At 47.0% G+C, this 21,161-nt stretch overlaps 1 protein-coding gene across 4 annotated transcripts in view; it reads left to right on the plus strand.

The window, feature by feature from the left end:
* st8sia2 (ST8 alpha-N-acetyl-neuraminide alpha-2,8-sialyltransferase 2) overlaps positions 1-21,054 on the plus strand; it is a 35,554-nt gene extending 14,500 nt beyond the window's left edge. For all 4 annotated transcript variants that reach the window (XM_055661474.1, XM_055661475.1, XM_055661472.1 and 1 more), the window contains 4 exons: positions 2,889-3,005; positions 6,989-7,246; positions 14,619-14,912; positions 17,732-21,054. In XM_055661474.1, the coding sequence (XP_055517449.1) occupies positions 2,889-3,005; positions 6,989-7,246; positions 14,619-14,912; positions 17,732-18,023 (961 nt within the window). In that variant the 3' untranslated portion in view covers positions 18,024-21,054. The remainder of the gene's footprint in view (positions 1-2,888; positions 3,006-6,988; positions 7,247-14,618; positions 14,913-17,731) is intronic.
* Positions 21,055-21,161: the final 107 nt, after the last annotated feature.

Below are 21,161 nucleotides of genomic sequence, written 5' to 3' on the forward strand. Positions count from 1 at the left end.
AAGAGACCCTGGTGCGAGCCTCATCTATGGTGGAGGAGGGTAAAAAAACGTTGTTGTGTGCTAACCATTCAGTGGGAAGACTATACATGATTGCACTACTGAAGTGTGGATGGCCGTTGGCTCGCTAGAAGCTCATCCGCCCTTTGACGGGTCTTGTTTTTGGTCCTGCTGAGGGTCCACAGCCCCCTCCTCACCTGGCAAACCAGGTGGGGGAGAAGGTTTAGTCGCCGACTATCCGACCAGGGAGCAGGTAGCACGGGATTACATGGTACCCATGGCGGGGGGTGGGTGGACCTCTCCCCGACCTGACCTGACCAGCGCCAAGCACTGCCATCAAACCCCAAGCTGCAAGGGAATGTGCATTGATGCTAACCCCTCATCCAGAAATTATACCTCCTGCTCCCATCAATCAGGCAGACTCCCTGTGGAATACTCACAGATAAACTGGTAGCAAAACCTTATTTGGATGTGTAACTCCACTCTCCCAGCTGCGAGAGATTCAGTCACGACCCCGGCGTGTGACAGAATAATTGGACTCTTTATTTGGACAACGTGCTTTATTTTTAAGGTCAGGGAAAGTGCGAGGTCCAGGCTCGTGCTGCCTCATCTTTCCTCTAGTCCAGGCACATCAGCCCAGTTAGTCGAGAGTCAAGAGTGTCTTTGAGTCTTAGAGCCACACAGCGTGGAAACAGGCCCTTCGGCCCAACTTGGCCACACCGTCCAACATGTCCCAGCTACACTAGTCCCACCTGCCTGCATTTGGCCCATATACCTCTAAACCAATGCTATGCATGTGCCTGCCTCAACTACCTCCTCCAGCAGCTCGTTCCATATACCCACTGCCCTTTGTATAAAAAAAAGTTCAGAATAAATCTTTCCCCCTCACCTTTGTAGCACGTTAGTACCTGCTCTGATGTAAAGCACTTTGGTCAACGGGAGTTGTTTTTAAATATGCCATAGAAATAAAATTGACTTGACTTGACTTGACCCTAAACCTATGTCCACTGGTTCACAATTCCCCTACTCTGGGCAAGAGATTCTGTGCATCGATCCGATCTATTCCTCTCATGATTTTGTACACCTCCATAACATCTTTTTAGTGTTTTATTGTTGCTTTAATGTCAAATGTAATGAAACAGAGCAAAAGTTGCTATTGCACCCGTTAGTGTGCACTAGAATGGTGTAACTGCGAGATGCCAATTAGTTTTAATTGTCATCAAAATAGTTTTAAGAATTGCATCTTCTCCCAGCTGCTCCTTGTCGACTCTTGTCCCACTCTGCTGCTGACTCCTCTTGGGCACTAAAGACCAGACTTGGGAATCATCAGCCAGGGAGCTGAGGAGAACAACAACAGTTAGGAGAGGACTCAAGGAACTGCAGCTGCTGGAATCTGGAGTAAAACACAAAGTGCTGGAGTAACACAATGGGTCACGCAACATCTGTCGAGGAGATGGACAAGTGACGTTTGGAGATACAGCGTGTCTGCTAAACCTGAGACGGGCCATGAAACTGGGAGAATAGTGAAAGGTCTGGATAGAGTGGATGTGGAGAGGATGTTTCCACTAGTGGGAGAGTCTATGACTAGAGGTCATAGCCTCAGAAGTAAAGGATGTTTCTTTAGAAGGGGGATGAGGATAAATTTATTTAGTCAGAGGGTGGTGAATCTGTGGAATTCTTTGCCACAGAGCTGTGGAGGGCAAATCAATGGATATTTTTAAGGCAGACGTAGATAGATTTGTGATTAGTACAGGTGTCTGGAGAAGGCAGGAGAATGGGGTTAAGAGGGAAAGGTGGATCAGCCTTGATTGAATGATGGAGTTGACTTGATAGGCCAAATGGCCTAATTCTGCTCCTATCACTTATGAACTTATGAATAGGCTACTAGTTCTATCCTAGCCTGAATCTGCTTCTATTTCTTTATAGTAGAAGCAAAGAACAGCAGGGGCTGGTTTATACCGAAGATAGACACACAATGTGCTGGACTCAGTATGAAGAAGGGTCCTGACCCGAAACGCCACCCATTCATGTTCTCCAAAGATACTGCTTGACCCACTGAATTACTCCAGCAATTTGTGTCAGTTTTTGTGAACCAGCATCTGCAGTTCCTTGATTCTATAATGACTGCTTCATCTATTTCTAAAACTTTTTATTTACTGGATAGGTCTGTTGGTCATCTATGGCCCTGAAGGTACAGTATAAGATGCAATTGTCTCAGCGTGGCATTGATGTCCCGTGGATTGAGATATTCCTCAGTTAACCTGATGTCCCTCTCGAGAAATGTCATCGCAGTTTTAGTATAGTATATCTTTATTGTCATTTTCCTGAGTACTCGCATACCCAGAGGAAACAAAAAAATGTTGCTCAACCAGTGTCCATTCAGTGTGCAGTAAAAAATAAATAGAAATAAAAATACATATATCATGAACAAACACTCTACTCTCTACTAAACATCAACAGGCGTTCCGATCGGCAGCGGCACGACAGTCGCACAGTTAAATGTCATCATTACAGTAAAGGGCCTGTCCCACTTACGCAACTTTTTCGGTGACTGCGGGCACCCGTCATAGGTTGTTGCAGACTGCCGAAAAATTTCAACATGTTGAAAATCCAGCAGCGAGCAGAACAAGGTACGCCTCTTTGGGCGACTACTCACGACCATACAGGCTTCACCCCGCGACATGTCGCCTGTATGGTCGTGAGTCGTCTCCTCAGTCGCCCAAAGAGCCGTAGCGTATTTCTGGTCGCCGCTGGATTTTCAACATGTTGAACGTTTTCGCCGAACTATGGCAGGTGCCGGCAGTCGCCTAAGAAGTCGCAAAAGAGGGACGGGTCCATAAGGGTTCAGTTACAATGGGCAGCACTTACATCAGTCTTTGGTGTTTCTTTAGGGGAGAAGCGACCACAGACATCTCATCCAGCACAGGGCCAGTGACTGGGAATCAGGAGATCATCGAACCACAGGTACCAAAGTGGAAGCTTAACGCCACACTGACGGCACGGATAAGGTAAGGGTCTGCCACCTGTAACAGCTGATCCTTCCAAGCATTCCAGTTACGGTTATTGGTATTGGTACATTGAGGTACAGTGAAAAGCGTGGATAGGTGACATTTTGGGTTAAGATCCTTCTTCAGACTGATTGGAGGTGGAGGTGGGGGAGGGGTGGGCGGAAAGTGGGAAAGAAAGCTTGGGGGCGAGGAGAGGAGAGACAGGACAAAGCATGGGAGGTAATAGGTGAATACAGGCTTGTGTCCAACAAATATCTGCTACAGTTTGTTCTTGCTCTCCTCCCTCTCAGCTTCCCCCTCCCCCCCCCCCCCCCCCCCCATCAATCAGTCTAATGATGGGTCACGACCTGAAATGTCACCGATCCATTTTCCCCAGAGATGCTGCCTGACCTGCTGAGTTACTCCAGCAATTTTGTGTAAATCAGCATCTGCAGTTTTCATCAGGCTAGGAAAAAAGCCGCGACCTACTTGATGCCACGAGTACCTGCGACTAGCATCACGGCCTGCTACGACCTACCTACGACCTCGTGACGACCATGCTGCGAGTATGAGCCAAGGGCAAACTCACCAGAGGTCGTGAATTAGGTTGTGAAAGTGGGACAGGCCCATTAAGTAGTTGACTTTTTATCCTAGGATTAGTCCATCTCTGGGGGAATCATCCGCCCTGTCAAGTCTGCTGAGGATCTATGAGTGGTTCAGTGAGATCATCTCTAATTCTTCTCGACCCCAGGGAGAATAGGCTCAACCTTTCCACCTGTGACAACCTCTTCATTCCAGCAGTCAGCCCAAGATCAGTTGCACTGCAGTTGCCCAAACTCCAGGACATATCTAGTTTTCCATGAGTAAACTAACGAGGGTAACAGATATATCTCCTGTTCCCAATATCAGAATGCCCAGAGATATATGTTGTTTAATATATTTTTTTAAACATAGAAAATATATATCAAAATATATTCACATTGCTCTTCAGTCAAAGGGCAGCACACTGGCCGAGCTGCTGCCACACAGTGTCAGAGATCCAGGTTCGATCCCATCCTCGGGTGCTGTCTATGTGGAGTTTGACTGTTCTCTCTGTGACCACGTGGGTTTGATTCGTGGTGCTCAGTCTGGAGGAAGAGTCTTGACCTGAATCATCGACTGTCCATTTTCCCCCCACGGATGCTGCCTATCCCGTTGAGTTCCTCCAGCACTTTGGCTTTTGCTCAAGATTCCAGCATCTGCAGTTTCTTCGATGTTCTCCAGCAGATTGATTGGTGCTTCCCATATCTTCGTCAGCCTAATTAATGCAGAGTGCGTTTCGTCTCTCACTAAAGCTTCTTATTTTTTAACTCAGCCTCTACTCCTGGTTCCTTAATAGGTTCTCTCACTACATCCAATTAGGCCTAATTACATTTAAAAAAAAAACATAATTCAGTTAACCTTTTAAATTCCAGGGACAAAAACTCCAATTTGTGTGATCCCTCAGTAACCTTTGGATTCCATGCATGCTACTTCCGTGTAAATAAATGCCGCATATACATATTAATATTTTCCAGTCTATGCAGGGAAAATAATTCCAGCTGCCCCCCCCCCCCCCCTCTACCCTTGGCAAAGTTCTAGCCAAACAATCTACAACCTGACTGAAATTCATAAATTCATAAGTGATAGGAGCAGAATTAGACCATTCAGCCCATCAGGTCTGTTCTACCATTCAGTCACGGCTGATCTATCTCTCCCTCCTAACTCCATTCTCCCCAATAGCCCCTGACACCCGTACTAACCACTGTACTAATCACCCATACTATCGTGACACCCAGAATCGGAAGAAAAGCTCTAGATAAGGTGTAAGCAGCAATTAATGGTGATTTGGTTCAACATTGGGCTTTGCATTAATGGTTGTCTTTCCAATAGTTTCTTTGGACAGTACTGCAGGATCTCTCTTCTCTGCTATGACAGAGCCCTCTAGTGGACAATAAAAAAAACTGGCCAGTCTGAAGATGGGTCTCGACCCAAAACCCTCTCCTATCCATGTCCTCCAGAGATCCTGAATATTTTCATACCTCCAGTTTCCTTCTCCCTGACTCTTGGTCTGAAGAAGGGTGTCAACCGTAAAAGTCACCAGTTCCACTTCTCCAGAGATGTTGCCCTGACCCGCTGAGTTACTCCAGAACTTTGTTTCTTCTTCTGTAAACCATAGAAACATAGAAACACAGAAATTAGGTGCAGGAGTAGGCCATTCGGCCCTTCGAGCCTGCACCGCCATTTAATATGATCATGGCTGATCATCCAACTCAGTATCCCGTACCTGCCTTCTCTCCATACCCTCTGATCCCCTTAGCCACAAGGGCCACATCTAACTCCCTCTTAAATATAGCCAATGAACTGGCCTCGACTACCCTCTGTGGCAGAGAGTTCCAGAGATTCACCACTCTCTGTGTGAAAAAAGTTTTTCTCATCTCGGTTTTAAAGGATTTCCCCTTTATCCTTAAGCTGTGACCCCTTGTCCTGGACTTCCCCAACATCGGGAACAATCTTCCTGCATCTAGCCTGTCCAACCCCTTAAGAATTTTGTAAGTTTCTATAAGATCCCCTCTCAATCTCCTAAATTCTAGAGAGTATAAACCAAGTCTATCCAGTCTTTCTTCATAAGACAGTCCTGACATCCCATGATCTTCAGTTCCTTGTGTTTAAAAACTGGCAAATGTCACGGCTTCTTGAACGAAGAGGTGACGGAGCTGCGGAAGGTCATTTCGTTCCTTGAGACTGATCCATACTCCAGTAAATCTGCAATCTAAATCTAAACACTTACCTCTCCCCTTATCCCTTACAGTTGAGTTTAGTTTATTGTCATTAGTACCAAAGCGCAGTGAAAAGATTTTGTTGCGTGTTAACCAGTCAGCGGAAAGACATTACATGATTGCAATCGGCCATCCAAATAGAAACATCGAAACATAGAAAATAGGTGCAAGAGTAGGCCATTCAATATGATAATGGCTGATCATCCAACTCAGTATCCTGTACCTGCCTTCTCTCCATACCCCCTGATCCCTTTAGCCACAAGGGCCACATCTAACTCCCTCTTAAATATAGCCAATGAACTGGCCTCAACTACCTTCTGTGGCAGAGAATTCCACAGATTCACCACTCTCTGTGTGAAAAATGTTTTTCTCATCTCGGTCATAAATGTACGGATTCATGATTAATGGTACAACATGAATAACGTTTAATGCAAGTCCAGGAAAGTCCGATCAAAGATAGTCTGGGGGTCTCCAATGAGGTAGATAGAGGTGTCAGGGGTTATGGGGTGAAGGCCGGAGAATGGGGTTAGGAGGGAGAGATATATCAACCATGATTGAATGGCAGAGTAGACTTGATGGGCCGAATGGCTTAATTCTGCTCCTATCACTCATGAACTCACTTAGATAGTAGTTCAGGATTGATCTCGAGTTGTGGGGAGGATGGTTCAGTTGCTGATACTAATCCCCGATCAGATGTGTGGGTTGACAGGTTAATTGGCCACTGTAAGTTTCACTTGGTGTGCAGATGAGTAGTGGAATCTTGCGAGCTTTAATTTCGTTTTTAGTTTTAGAGATACAGCGCAGAAACAGGCCCTTCGGCCCACCTAGTCCACACCGACCAGCGATCCCCTGTTTCCATGTATGACTCTCCATAACTGTGGTTCTTAACCTGCGGGTGGTGACCCCCTAAGGGGGTAGTTTGGGGCTTTGCCGGGGGTCATGAAGAGGACACAAATATATCAATTTGTTGAGCCCATGTTTAGATACCTAACTATGGTCCACACCACATACAGTATTTTGTTCACGTATGTGCGTACTGGTGCCAAAAAGGTTAAGAACCACTGCTCTATAACATAGAAAAACCCAGATGAATTGCTTGTAGTCTAACATTTTGTGTTGGATCTTCTCATGGATCATGTCAAGTGTGATAATGTTATCCTGAATATCCTCTCCACTTAATGCTGATTGTTATCTTTCCATTTGTAGGAAAGACATTCTGAGGTTTCTGGATGCAGAGAAGGACATTTCCGTGCTGAAAGGCAAACTGAAGCCGGGAGATATCATTCATTATATTTTTGACAGGGACAGGACTCTGAATATATCCTCTAGCCTGTACGAGCTATTACCAAGGACATCGCCAATGAAGAACAAGCACTTCAAACAGTGCGCCATTGTGGGAAACTCTGGGATTCTGCTGAACAGTGGATGTGGGCGAGAGATTGACTCACATGAGTTTGTGATCAGGTAATAACTTGGGGTTGGTACACCTTGGAAAGCAAAAAAACCTGCAGCTACCAGAATTGTGAAATAAAAGCTGAAAAAAACCCCAGCAGTTCAGGAAGTATCTATGGAGGGAGGAGCAGAGTTAACTTGGCAGGTCGATGACACATCATCCAAACTGAGAAGATTTAGAACCAAATACTATTTTCCACTCCAGTCTGCTGAGAAATTATTGACCTAAATGTTAAAGATAGACATAAAATACCAGAATAATGGCCCTGTCCCACTGTATGAGTTCATTCAAGTGCTCTCCTGAGTTAAAAAAAAAATTAAACTCGTGGTAAGCTCGGAGAATGAACGTAGCGGGGACGTCTCTTAGCGGCTTGTAACGCTAACGACAGGTACTCGGGAAGACTCGCTAACAGCAGGTAAGCTCGGGAAGACTCGTGAAGATTTTTCAACATGTTGAAAAATGTCCACGAGAGCCCCGAGTACCGACGAGTGGCCATTACCGTAAATCTCCGCGTTCGAATCAGGGCAAACACGGGGAGAATTCTTGGAATGAACTCGTACAGTGGGACAGGGCTTTAACTCAGCAGGTCAGGCAGCTGTTCCGAGGTGGCGTTAGGGGCTCGAGACCTTTGGTCAGACTGTTCGGAGACAGGAGGAGAACGTCTTCAAAGTCGGCGTACCTTGAGGAGATTTTGCAGCGGAGAAGACAAAATGTGTAGGAAGGAAGTGCAGATGCTGGTTTACACCGAAGATAGACACAAGATGCTGGAGTAACTCAGCGGGTCAGGCAGCATCTCTGGAGAAAAGGAATGGGTGGTTTTTCAGGTTGATGTTTCAGGTCGAGAAACCTTCATCAGCCCTCAATGTTAACTATGCTTCTGTCTCCACGGATGCTGCCTGCATACAAGGTAATACATCCCTCTGGAGAGTAGTGAAATCAGAAAAATCACTTAGCATATATATTATTTTAGATTAAATAAGTGCTGATTTGTAATGAATAGAACAGCTGGCTAATGGGTGATAAACAGCAGGCAGATGTTTTCTCAGTCTACAAGATAGATAATGTGTGCCACATTAGGAGGTGCTGGGGTCTCAGCTTTTTATAGTTTACTCGAATGATCTGGACAAAATCATCAAAAGTATGTTTGTGAAATTTGCTGATGAGAGGTTGGAAAGTCAGTTGTGGCAAGGATGTTGAAGGCCGCAAAGGATTATAGATTATAGAATAATAGATTCTTGATTAGGAAAGGTGTCAAGGTTTATGGGGAGAAGGCAGGAGAATGGAGTTGAGAGGGAAAGATAGATCAGTCATGATAGAATGGGGTGGAGTTGCTGCCATACAGAGCCAGAGATCCGGGTTTGATCCTGACAACGGGTGCAGTCTGTGTGGAGTGTGCACGTTCTCCCCGTGACTGCGTGGGTTTTCTCTGGGTGCTCCGGTTTCCTCCCACACTCCAAAGATGAACAGACTTATGGGTTAATTGGCATCGGTAAAATTGTACATTGTTTCTAGTGTGTAGGATAGTACAAGTGTACGGGGTGATTGTTGGTTGACGTGGACTCAGTGGGACAAGGGGCCTGTTTCCGTGCTGTATCTCTAAAGTTGAAAGTCGAAAGGGTGGCAGAGTAGACTCATGGGCTCGAATGGCCAAATTCAGTCCCTTCAGCCCACCAAGTCCACACCGATCATCAATCACCGCACTATCCTACACACTAGGGACAATTTACAGGTGTCATAGGTAGAATTTGGCCATTCGGCCCATCAAGTCTACTCTGCCATTCTTTAGCGTATTTCAGAGTAAGGTAGGGACAAGGAACTGCAGATGCTGGTTTACAAATCAAGATACAAAGTGCTGGCGTAACTCAGCGAATCACACAGCATCTCTGGAGATGGAAAGGGAACGGGCAAGGGATAGGTGGATACACATGAAGTGGATTACATTGACAGATGAGTGGACAAAAGATTGTGCCAAAAAGGAGGAACACACAGTAGATAGTCAGGTTGGGACCCCTCAAACTGATTGTGGTGAGGGAGGAGGGTGGGGGCTGGACAAAACCAGGCGAGTGATAAGTGGGACATGGGCAAAATCCTGTTTCGAGAGGTGGGGGACAATCCCCCCCATGTTTTGTAACCCGGATTTTGAATTTTGGTGAAAAAAAAAATCTATTAAAAATCTCCGCTTTCCGCAAGACAATGGGGGTGGGAGTGGTGATCGAGGGCGCCGATTGGATGAGAGAGCCGTCGGTCAGCAGGCGGGGAGGGGGAACGATGATGATTCAGTGCGATGATTGCAAGAGGGAGGTGTCAGTCAGAAGCGGAAGTAGTGGGGTGGGACTGAGGATAGAGCGCGGTGATTGGAGGAGGGAGACGTCTTGGTGGAGCAAAGATCATAGAGCGGAGCTTGAATCGGCCCGTTTGCGGGGCCTTTCATTGCCCGGCCCGGCCCGGCGCGGCTTAAAATCGGCCGCCGGCTCTTCCATCGCCCCGGGGTCAAATTGCTGCGATGAGGCGATCGAGGATCCCATTGTTGAAGCCCCCGCCGGGCGATGAAAGGCCCCGCTAACGGGCCGATTGAAGCCCCACGATTTGGGGCGGACGAAGCTGCTATTGCTGGAGTTCGGAGTCGGTCACCGTTCAGGTCAACTCCCGATGTTACCGTCCACAGGGCCCATGGTGGAAGCCTCCAAAGGCTCGTGAGTGTGTGTGCGCTAATGTGCGCGTGGCGGCAAGAAATTGTGTGTCCCCCCCATGTTTTGATAGCGATTTCCGCCCCTGGGTGGATACAGGTGAGGGGGTGGGGGTATTTAATGAACTGATGACAATGTAACTGGGGTACAGATCAGGGAAGTAATTGTTATCAGATATCATTTACAAGTGGACCGATCCACCCCACCCATGACCATGTTAGTTGATTATTCTGTGTTAATTTAGCACAGTGTAAAAGTCGGAAAGGAGATTAATGAGATTTTTTTTTAAAAGGCTGGTATTTATTTTTAGAAGAATTGAATTGAAAAGTAGGCCGGTCATGATAAGGTTGCAGCCAACATGGTGAATAGTTCCCCTACATCACAGCAAGGGCACAGAGCTGTTGGAGACAGTATGGAAAGGATTAACGAGAATTATACCAAATTTGGAAATGATTCCAACCAGAAAAACTGGTCAGTAGATGATCTGGAGAATGGGAAGGCTGAAGAATGGCCTGATTGAGGTATCCAACATTAGACAGATGTAGGAGTTAGGAACAGAATAATTCCAATACTGACTCCCATGGCTATCTGGACTACACTTCTTCCCACCCTGCCTCCTGTAAGGACTCCATCCCCTACTCCCAATTCCTCCACCTACGCCGCATCTGCTCCCAGGATGAGGCGTTCCACACCAGGACATCTGAAATGTCCTCATTCTTCAGGGAACGGGGATTCCCCTCCTCCACCATAGATGAGGCTCGCACCAGGGTCTCTTCCATACCCCGCAACACTGCTCTCTCTCCCCATCCCCGCACTCGCAACAAGGGCAGAGTCCCCCTAGTCCTCACCTTTCACCCCACCAGCCGTCACATACAACAAATAATCCTCCGCCATTTCCGCCACCTCCAACGTGACCCCACCACTCGCCACATCTTCCCATCTCCCCCCCCTGGCTGCTTTCCGCAAAGACCGCTCCCTCCGCAACTCCCTTGTCAATTCTTCCCTTCCCTCCCGTACCACCCCCTCCCCAGGCACTTTCCGTTGCAACCGCAAGAAATGCAACACCTGTCCCTTTACCTCCCCCCTCGACTCCATTCAAGGACCCAAGCAGTCGTTCCAGGTGCGACAGAGGTTCACCTGTATCTCCTCCAACCTCATCTACTGCATCCGCTGCTCTAGATGTCAACTGATCTACATCGGTGAGACTAAGCGGAGGTTGGGCGATCGTTTCGCCGAACACCTCCGCTCAGTCCGCAAGAACCTACCTGACCTCCCGGTGGCTCAGCACTTCAACTCCCCCTCCCATTCCCAATCCGACCTCTCTGTCCTGGGTCTCCTCCATTGCCAGAGTGAGCAACACCGGAAATTGGAGGAACAGCACCTCATATTCCGCTTGGGGAGTCTGCATCCGGTGGGCATGGACATTGAATTCTCCCAATTTTGTTAGCCTTTGCTGTCTCCTCCCCTTCCTTAGCCCTCGAGCTCTCTCCTCCCATCCCCCAGCCCTCGGGCTCCTCCTCCTCCTTTTTCCTTCTTTCTCCCCGCCACCCCCTATCAGTCTGAAAAAGGGTTTCGGCCCGAAACGTTACCTATTTCCTTCGCTCCATAGATGCTGCTGCACCCGCTGAGTTTCTCCAGCATTTTTGTGTAATTCCAATGCAGAGTTCAGAGCAATATGTCCTTGTCCGAGAGAGACGGCCCGGTGGCGCAGTGGTAGAGTTGCTGCCTTAGACAATAGACAATAGGTGCAGTAGTAGGCCATTCGGCCCTTTGAGCCAGCACCGCCATTCAATGTGATCATGGCCGATCACCCCCAATCAGTGCCCCGTTCCTGTCTTCTCCCCATATCCCCTGACTCCGCTATCTTTAAGAGCCCTACTTAGCTCTCTCTTGAAATACTACGCTATCTTTGAGAGCCCTATCTAGCTCTCTCTTGAAAGCGCCAGAGACCCAGGTTCTATCATGACAACGGGTGCTGTCTGTACGGAGTTTGCACGTTCTGCCCGTGACCCGTGTGGGTTTTCTCCGAGATCTTCGGTTTTCCCACACTCCAAAGACTTACAGGTTTGTAGGTTAATTGGTTTGGTATGAATGTAAAATTGTCCTCAGTGTGTGTAGAATAGTGTTAATGTGCGGGGACCACTGATCGGTGCGGACTCGGAGGGCCGAAGGGCCTGTGCGTGCCTTTTTGTCTGGAGATGTGCCTTTATTCCAGGAATTAACTGGGCTTTTATTCACTGGAATTTGGAAGGATGAGTGGTTATCTTACAGAAAAAATAAAATTCTCAAGGGATTGGATGGGCTAGATGCAGGAAAAATGTTCCCCATGTTGGGGAGTCCAGAACCAGGGGTCACAGTTTAAGAATAAGCGGTAGGTCATTTAGGACTGAAATGAGGAAGTACTTTTTCACCCATAGAGTTGTGAATCTGTGGAACTCTTTGCCACAGAAGGCGGTGGAGGCCAATTCACTGGATGTTTTCAAGAGAGAGTTAGATATTGCTCTTAGGGCTAACGGAATCAGGGATATGGGGCGTAAACAGGAACAGCATATTGATTTTGGATGATCAGCCATGATCATATTGAATGGCGGTGCTGGATCGAAGGGCCGAATGGCCTACTACTGCATCTATTTTCTATGTTTCTATGCGTCTCCATTCCTGGAAGGCATCCCTGAATAATATTCTGTTCCGAAACAGTGCCCTGAATCACATTGTCTGATTTTTTGTGTTGGTTTGATTAGACAACTGCTGGAACTGGGGCTAGCTAAAGTATCAGTTATGGTTTGATTAGTAGAATCTTTCAGAATCTGAATAGGAAACTGGAAAGTCAACAATCTCGTTTATTGGAACAACCAGAATTCAATGTTCAACGGCACTTTCTTGGTGCCTGTACCAAGGTACAGTCAAATGCATTTTTGGTAAACAGATCAACTCGACCCAATGCTGCCTGTCCCGCTGAGTTACTCCAGCATTTTGTGTCTATCGTCAGTACAAGTATCACTATACCTAAGCACTTGGATACCTCTTGAAAACTCTGGTCGAAATCAAAATTTGGCCTTCAACAGAGAGACTCCTAACTTTAAGAATTTAGTTACAGGAATTTTAAAAGAGGAAAAGTTAAAAGACACAAATGACATTGAAGTGGTTTCATTAAGTCTAACGAGAGTGAGGTGAATGGCAGGTTAATAGATGTTGTTATTTTTTCAGGATGTTCAGCCCATTCCTTAAAGCTTTCAACTCCTTCCGCAAATAGTGCATGTGACAGTCAATGTTCACTGAAGCAAAGAAGTGAGACTTTAATACCTTTGCTGAACAGCAGCACTGTTGGTAACACAGCACTCCCACTGCGCTTCACCGGAGCTTCAGGCTAGATTATTCGCTTGCATCCTGAAGTTTGGCTCGAGCCATCAGTTCTATGTTTTCATGTAGATTCTATAGATTATGGGAATTGATCATGTGGTGCTGCGGTAGAGTTGCTGCTTTAGAGCGGCGGAGACCCAGGTTCGATCCCGACAACGGGCGCTGTCTGTACGGAGTTTGTACGTTCTCCCCGTGACCTGCGTGGGTTTTCTCCGAGATCTTCGGTTTCCTCCCACACTCCAAAGACGTACAGGTTTGTAAGTTAATTGGCCTGGTATAAATGTAAATTGTCCCTAGTGTGTGTAGGGTAGTGTTAATGTGTGGGGATCGCTGGTTGGCACGGACTCGGTGGGCCGAAGGGCCTGTTTACGCGCTGTATATTTAAACTAAACTTAACCAATCTAAACCAATTCTCACATCGGGCAAGATTGACAGTGGTATGAAAACGCATACCCCCCAGATTCAGGGATAGTTTCTCCACAGCTGACATCAGGCAACTGAACCGTCCTCTCACCACTAGGGAGCGGTCCTGAGCTGCCATCTATCTCATTGGAAACCCTCGGACTGTCCTTAATTGGACTTTACTGGACTTTATCTTGCATTAAGTGATATTCCCTTTATCCTGTATTTGTTCACTGTGGACGGCTCGATTGTAATCATGTATAGTCTTCCCACTGACTGGTTCGCACGCAACAAGAGGTAGAGTTGCTGCTGTACAGTGCCAGAGACTCAGGATCTATCCTGGCTGTCCGTACGGAGTTTGCAGGTTCTCCTTGTGCTCGCGTGGGTGTCCTCCGGGAGCTCCAGTTTCCTCCCACACTCCTGAGGCGTAGAGATTTGTAGATTAATTGGCTTTGGTAAAAAAATGGTAAATTGTCTCTAGTGTGTTTAGGGTAGTGTTAAGGGCCCGTCCCACATTCACAACCTAATTCACGACCTCTGCCGAGTTTGCCCTTGAGTCATACTCGCAGCATGGTCGTCACGAGGTCGTAGGTAGGTCGTAGTAGGTCGTGATGCTAGTCGTAGGTACTCGTGGCATCAAGTAGGTCGGGGCGTTTTTCTAGCCTGATGAAAAATGTCCGCGAGTAAAAAAGGTTGTGAATTAGGTCGTGAAAGTGGGACAGGCCCTTTAGTGTGCGGGGATCGCTGGTTGGCACGGACTTGGCAAGTCGAAGGGCCCGTTCCGTGCTGTATCTCTAAATTAAACAAAAAATCGTGACAAAACGTGACAATAAACTAAACTAAAGATACCACCTTATATTCTAGCACAATGCTAGACTCGGATCAGAGTTGTAAAAACAGCATACGGTAACATTGCAACCTAATTTGTTTTTAGATGCAACCTTGCCCCAGTGGAAGTGTACGCTCAGGATGTTGGCCAGAAGACCGATTTGGTGACGATGAATCCTTCGGTGGTGCAGCGTGCATTTGAGGATCTGAAGAACGAGACGTGGAAGGAGAAACTGTTGCACCGGCTGAAGATGCTGGACAGCGCCATCCTCTGGATCCCAGCGTTCATGGCCAAAGGGGGAGAGGAGCGTGTCGAGTGGGTGAACAACCTCATCATTGAGCACAAGATCCACGTGCAGACCGCCTACCCATCACTGAGGCTCCTACACGCAGTGCGGGGGTGAGTTCCACACCCACTCCACATCCAACCGCCAAGGCGCATGGTAGAATTCAGAGTGCACAGAAAATGAAGGGAGGCAGAGACAGGGAAGATAGGCAGAGTATGGTTAGAGCTGTCCAAACCTGGAGGGTGTGGGCTTAAGGTGAGAGGAAGGAGGTTTAAAGATACAGTGTGGAAGCAAGTCCTTCAGCCCATCAAGTCCGTGCCGACCAGCGATCACCCGTGCACTAATTCTATCCTAAAGACTATTTACAGAAGCCATTTAACCTACAAAGCTGCACGTCAATGTGGGAGGAAACCGGAGCGCCTAGGGAAAACCCACGCAGTCACAGGGAGAAGGTGCAAACTCTGCGGACAGCGCCCGTATTAAGGATGTCCTATTTTTCTGACCTCTAGTTCTAGATTCTCCCACTTGTGGAAACATCATCTCCACATCCACCCTATCCAAGCCATTCACTATTCTGTATTGTTTCAATGAGGTTCCTTCTAGGGGGAGGGGGAGCAAGGGCGGAGCTGCGGGATACCGAGGAGACATGAGTGAGGGCCTCATCTATCATGGGAGAGGGGAACCCTCAATCCCTAAAGAATGAGGACATCTCGGATGTTCTAGTATGGAACATCTCATCTTGGGGGCAGATGCAGCGTAGACGGAGGAATTGGGAGTAGGGGATAGAGTCTTTGCAGGAAGCAGGGTGGGAAGAAGTCTTGTCGAGATGGTTGTAGGAGTCAGTTGGTTTGTAATAGATGTCAGTCAATTTTTCCTGTGATCGAGACTGAGATCAAGAAAGGGGAGGAACGTGTCAGAGATGGTCCAAGAAAATTTGAGTGCAAGATGAAAATTGGTGGTGAAGTTGATGAAGTCCGTGAGTTCTGCGTGGAGGAGATAGCACTGATGCAGTCATCAATATAATGGAGATAGAGTTCGGGGATAGGGCCAGTGTGTGCCTGGAACAGGGATTGTTCGATATACCTTACAAAGAGGCCGGCAGAACTGGGGCCCATGCGGGTGTCCATAGCTACGCCTTGGACTTGGAGGAAGCAGGAGAAGTCAAAGGAGTTGTTGAGGGTGATGACCAGCTCCACTTGGCAGAGTAGAGTGTTAGAAGAGGGAGATTGGGTAGTTCTGTGGTTGAGGAAGAAACAGAGGGCTTTAAGGCCTTCCTGGTGGGGGATGGAGGTGTAGAGTGACTGAATGCTTTTAAGGCCTTATCTTATTTTGCGGCCTTATTTAAGGCCTTAGGTATCATCCCCCAGCTTCCAAGAGTGAAGAGGGAAATGTATGTCTGAAAAGATCAGAAGAAAGTGTTGACGTCTTGAGTCACCACGTCCTCCTTAATAAAGTTGGCAGATCACTGCACCGTACAGAAAATAAATCATTTTAAAACCCTGAAAGCTGTCGAGCTTTAGAAAAATACTTTGACACATAATTAGACTTAGTGATGGTGCAGGGGACATTTCATGGCAACATGCTTGGAGGCAAAGCCACAGAAATTATTCCTGAGCTAATTAGAAAAAAAAAATAGGTAGTTGGCTAGTATTGCATTCATCAATTAAAAATATTCCTCAAAGAAATAAAAGTGTTGAATCTTAGCATGAGATTTTAAATGATAATTTTAAATTTGTTGTGATTTTGTGCCTGAAACTGCAAAGCCAGGAGTGTCTGCCGCAAATTTCTCAGTAATGAAATAGAACGCCGCTTGCTAATTGCTCTGGTCAGGATATCACTCAGTCTGCAATCGTGGATTCAAGGTCATTTTTTTAATCTGTCTGCTCTGCTGGGAATCACCGCAGGGGATTTTACTATAAAGACACTCGATATAAGCTGTCCTTTGATTTTTCATATGTAATTGTTACATCCTATTAAGATGTGATCCAAATAGTAACTGAAATGTGTAACCAAGAAGAAGTTGCTGAAGCCATGAGTTAAGATGTCCATGCAATTATTTCTACAGTACATTGGACACGCTTGTAATCTTACCTGTAGTCACACTTATCAGTGAGATGGGAACCACAATGTTTTGGAACCTGGTAGAGTTTTTCTTCCATTCATAAGGTCATAAAGGATAGGAGTAGAATTAGGTCATTTGACCCATCAAGTCTACTCTGCCATTCAATCATGCCTCATCTATCTCTCCCATTCTTCTGCCTTCTCCCCATAACCTCCAACACCCGTACTGATCAATAAGTTTATTTCCAATGCTGGCATATATATCCCTTCAAATACATTTAGAACATCGGACATAGAACAGTACGCAGGGGCGGCACGGTGGCTCAGCGGTAGAGTTGCCGCCTTACATTGCCAGAGATCCGGGTTTGATCCCGACTATGGGTGCTGTCTGTACAGAGTGTTTTATGTTCTCCCTGTGACCGTGTGGGTTTTCTCCGGGTGCTCTGGTTTCCTCCCACATTCCAAAGACGTGCAGGTTTGTTGGCTAATTGGCTTCTGTAAAATTGTTAACTCTCCCTGGTGTGTAGGGTTGTGCTAACGTTTGTGGTGATTGCTGGTTGGCGTGAACCTGGTGAGGCAAAGGGCCTGCCTCCACATTATATCTCTAAAAGCTAAGTCTACAGCACAGGAAACAGGCTCTTCAGCCTAACGCATCTGTGTCGGAAAATGATGCCAAGACCTACTCTTATCTGCCCGCACGTAATCCATATCCCTCCACTCCCTGTATATCCATGTGCCTATCCAAAAGCCTCTTAAACGCCACTATTGTATCTGCCTCCATCACCAGCACTGGCTGCACGTTCCAGGCACCTTCTGTGTAAAAAATGTTGGATTAGTAATGTGACTGATTTCTGTCCCGTCCCCTCTCCAGGTACTGGCTGACTAACAGGGTGCTGATCAAACGTCCCACCACCGGCCTCTTGATGTACACTCTCGCCACTCGCTTCTGCGATGAGATCCATCTCTATGGCTTCTGGCCTTTCTCCAAGGACCAAAAGGGAAAGGCAGTGAAGTATCACTATTACGACAGTCTGACGTACGAGTACAACTCACGGGCTACGCCGCACACAATGCCTCTGGAGTTCAAGACACTGAAAAGCCTGCACCTTCAGGGTGCATTGAAGCTAAACGTTGGAGAGTGCAACATGGCAACGCAGGGTTAGAGGTAAACGAAGGGAGGCTCTCCACAGCCAATACCGTGGCGTCATTGGGAAGCTGGACAGATCCAGTCAACCTCACATGTGGGGGGGATCGATCACAGTGAGAACAGCCCTCGTGGACAAGGCACCAACACTCTGAGCACACAAACATCAGAAAGGGAAGTCAGATCTTTTGTTCTCTGATGTATGAGGCGTGACAGCAAAGAGACTGCCCACAGCGGGACTGGACTATTGGAGAACGGAGCGGAGATTCCTTCGATCAGGAAAGACCAGGCTTCATTCAGAACTAGGCCCCAAACTAGAGGCCCGAGTGTCAGGAACTTGAACACCGACACACTTGATTAAAGCTGTCTTTCTTAGTTAAGCTTGTGGCAGACTTTGAAGGAAACACAATAAACATTGTTGCCAGCTGAAGTGATTTTAGAATGAGCAACAAAAGAAAAACACTTACATTGGAATACTGCCGGGAGAGATGGTCTGACTGGTTCATCTAAACTGAGTAAGAGAAAATTGGAGATCGACACAAAATGCCGGAGTAACGCAGCGGGACAGGCAGCATCTCTGGAGAGAAGGAATGGGCGACGTTTTGGGTCGAGACCCTTCAGCCTGTGATTCAGGAGAGAGGGGGACATGGAGATAGGGAAGGGTAAGGTGTGAAAGCACAGATCAAAGGGGACTATGATGAAGGAAAATGGAGAATGGTTCATTGTTAGCTGAAGGGAAGGTGACAACGAGGCATACAATCAGTAAAATGCAATCGGGAGGACAGTGAAACTAGTCGGAGAACTGGGAATGGGGGAGGCACAGACAGAGAGGGAAGGCAAGTGTTACTTGAGGCAGAGAAATTTGGATTAACTGAGAAAATAATTCAAATGAGCGACTGAAAAAACAGATGCTTTAATCGAATAGTTGGTCTTCAACCTGTAATGGACTATCGCACAGTCTGTGTTACACAACATCTGCAGTTCCTTACTAATACAGTCATAGAGTTTTACAGTGTGAAGACTGGCCCTACGCCCAATTTGCCCACACAGGCCAGCACATCCCAGCTACACTAGTCCCACCTGTCTGTGTTTGACCCATATCCCTCCAAACCTGTCCTATCCATGTACTTCCCCAACTCTTTTTAAACGTTGGGATAGTCCCTGCCTCAACTACCGCCTCTGGCAGCTTGTTCCATACACCCCCTCCACCCATTGTGTGAAAACGTTACCCCTCGGATTCCTATTAAATCTTTTCCCCCCTCACCTTACACCATCTGGCCCTCGATTCCCCTACGCTGGGCAAGAGACTCTGTGCATCTACCCGATATATTCCTCATGATTTTATACACCTCTATAAGATCACCCCTCAGCCTCCTGTGCTCCAAGGAATAGAGACCCAGTTGACTCAACCTCTGCCTATAGCTCAAAACCTCTAGTCCTGGCAACATCCTGTAAACTCAAGATGGTTCTTAATGCAAAGGCCGTCAATATGTACAGTACAAGACAGGGTCTCCGCAGTATAAGGACTGCAGTGGCCCCATAGAGAGAGTCTATTGCCTCAGACGGAGCTCTTTAATTGGCATGGGCCTGTCCCACTTGGCCATCATTTGCGCGTAAATTACACGACATCATTTACGCGTGACGACGCATGACACACGTGACGTGACACGCACGTGGTGCGCGCAGGCTGCGCAGTACGCATGCATGGTGCGTGATGACATAGGCAGTGTGATGTACAAAATCTTTGCGCGCTATCTGCATGATGCACAAATGACGGCCATGTGGGACATCCTTAAGGCTTGAAATAGGAAGGAATAAAAAGAAAAAAAACCAAATAGAGACTGTGATCTCACCCATAATATTGGGTCTGAAATTCAATCCAGAACAGGGTTTGCGATTGTGTGTAATTGCCATGGTTTGTGATTTCCACATTATGCAGGGTTTGCATCTCCCCATAGTACAGAGTCAGTGATTCAACCAAATATAGAGGACGCATTTCATGACAATATTATGTACACTGTGCCCTAATACCTGGGAGATTGACGCAAAATGCCGGAGTAACTCACCGGGTCAGGCAGCATCTCTGGAGAGAAGAAATGGGTGACATTTTGGGTCGAGACCCTTCTTCAGACTGATAGTCAGGGGAGAGGGAGACGCAGGGCAAGGTGGGAAAACAAGACCTCAAAAGAGATGGGGGGGTCAAGGAAAAGACAGGATAGATGCTTGTTAGCTGGGAGAAGGTGACAACAAAGTAAACAGAGATAAAATGTAATCAGTGGGACAGCCAGACTGGTGGGAGGACTGGGAAGTTTTACATGGGACTTCTTTACTCAATGATACAAGTAATTGGTGTGATGTACATGGAACGTCAACAGGATTCAAACTGCTGGGAGGCAATGCAACGCAATGAGGATGGTAGAGCTGCTGCCCCACAGCCTCATGTTTAATCCTGCCCTTGGGTGCTAATGTATGCTGCATGGGTGCTGAATGACAGTTTTGTTGACCTATACTTTTCCTTCTCTCCCTGAACGGATTCCTTCTACCTTCTGCAAGTCTAAGCCCCTGTCCCACTTAGGAGACCTAAACAGCAACCTCTGGTGACCCTGCCCGCCACCCAAAAAAAAAAATCAAGGTCGAGGTGACCTGCAACCTCCTACCACCTCGCACGCACATGTTGAAAACCTTCCTCGACTATGAAGAAAACCGGCTTCGACTAGACCTGCGACTAAAAAATGTTCGATTTTTAAAACGGCAACCTATTTTTAGTCGAGGCCGGTTTTAATCATGATGAAAAAATAGCAGCAACCTAGATGAAGCCTCGACCACGCGGAAACCACTTTCGACCATTAGGGAGAGTGACCAAAACCTCCAGTGACCTCATGGAAACCTTGGGTGGCGGGCAAGGTCACCAGAGGTTGCTGTTTAGGTCTCCTAAGTAGGACAGGGGCTTTTAAAACAGCACCTTCCAAGCATTGCACTCCACACTATTCACATACTGCTTTTAAATAAAATTCTACCGCATCTCCTTGCTGGATTTTTTTTTACCATTTACTTTACACAAAGTGTTTCCTTATCTCTGTACTGTGGGGGCTGAGGCAGCCTGCTAACAGGACCCGAAATAAAAGGCACTCTGCCTTCTCAGGAGCTTTCTTATGGT

Source organism: Leucoraja erinacea, chromosome 33, assembly GCF_028641065.1.
Source record: "Leucoraja erinacea ecotype New England chromosome 33, Leri_hhj_1, whole genome shotgun sequence".
Classification (NCBI taxonomy): Eukaryota; Metazoa; Chordata; class Chondrichthyes; order Rajiformes; family Rajidae; genus Leucoraja; species Leucoraja erinaceus.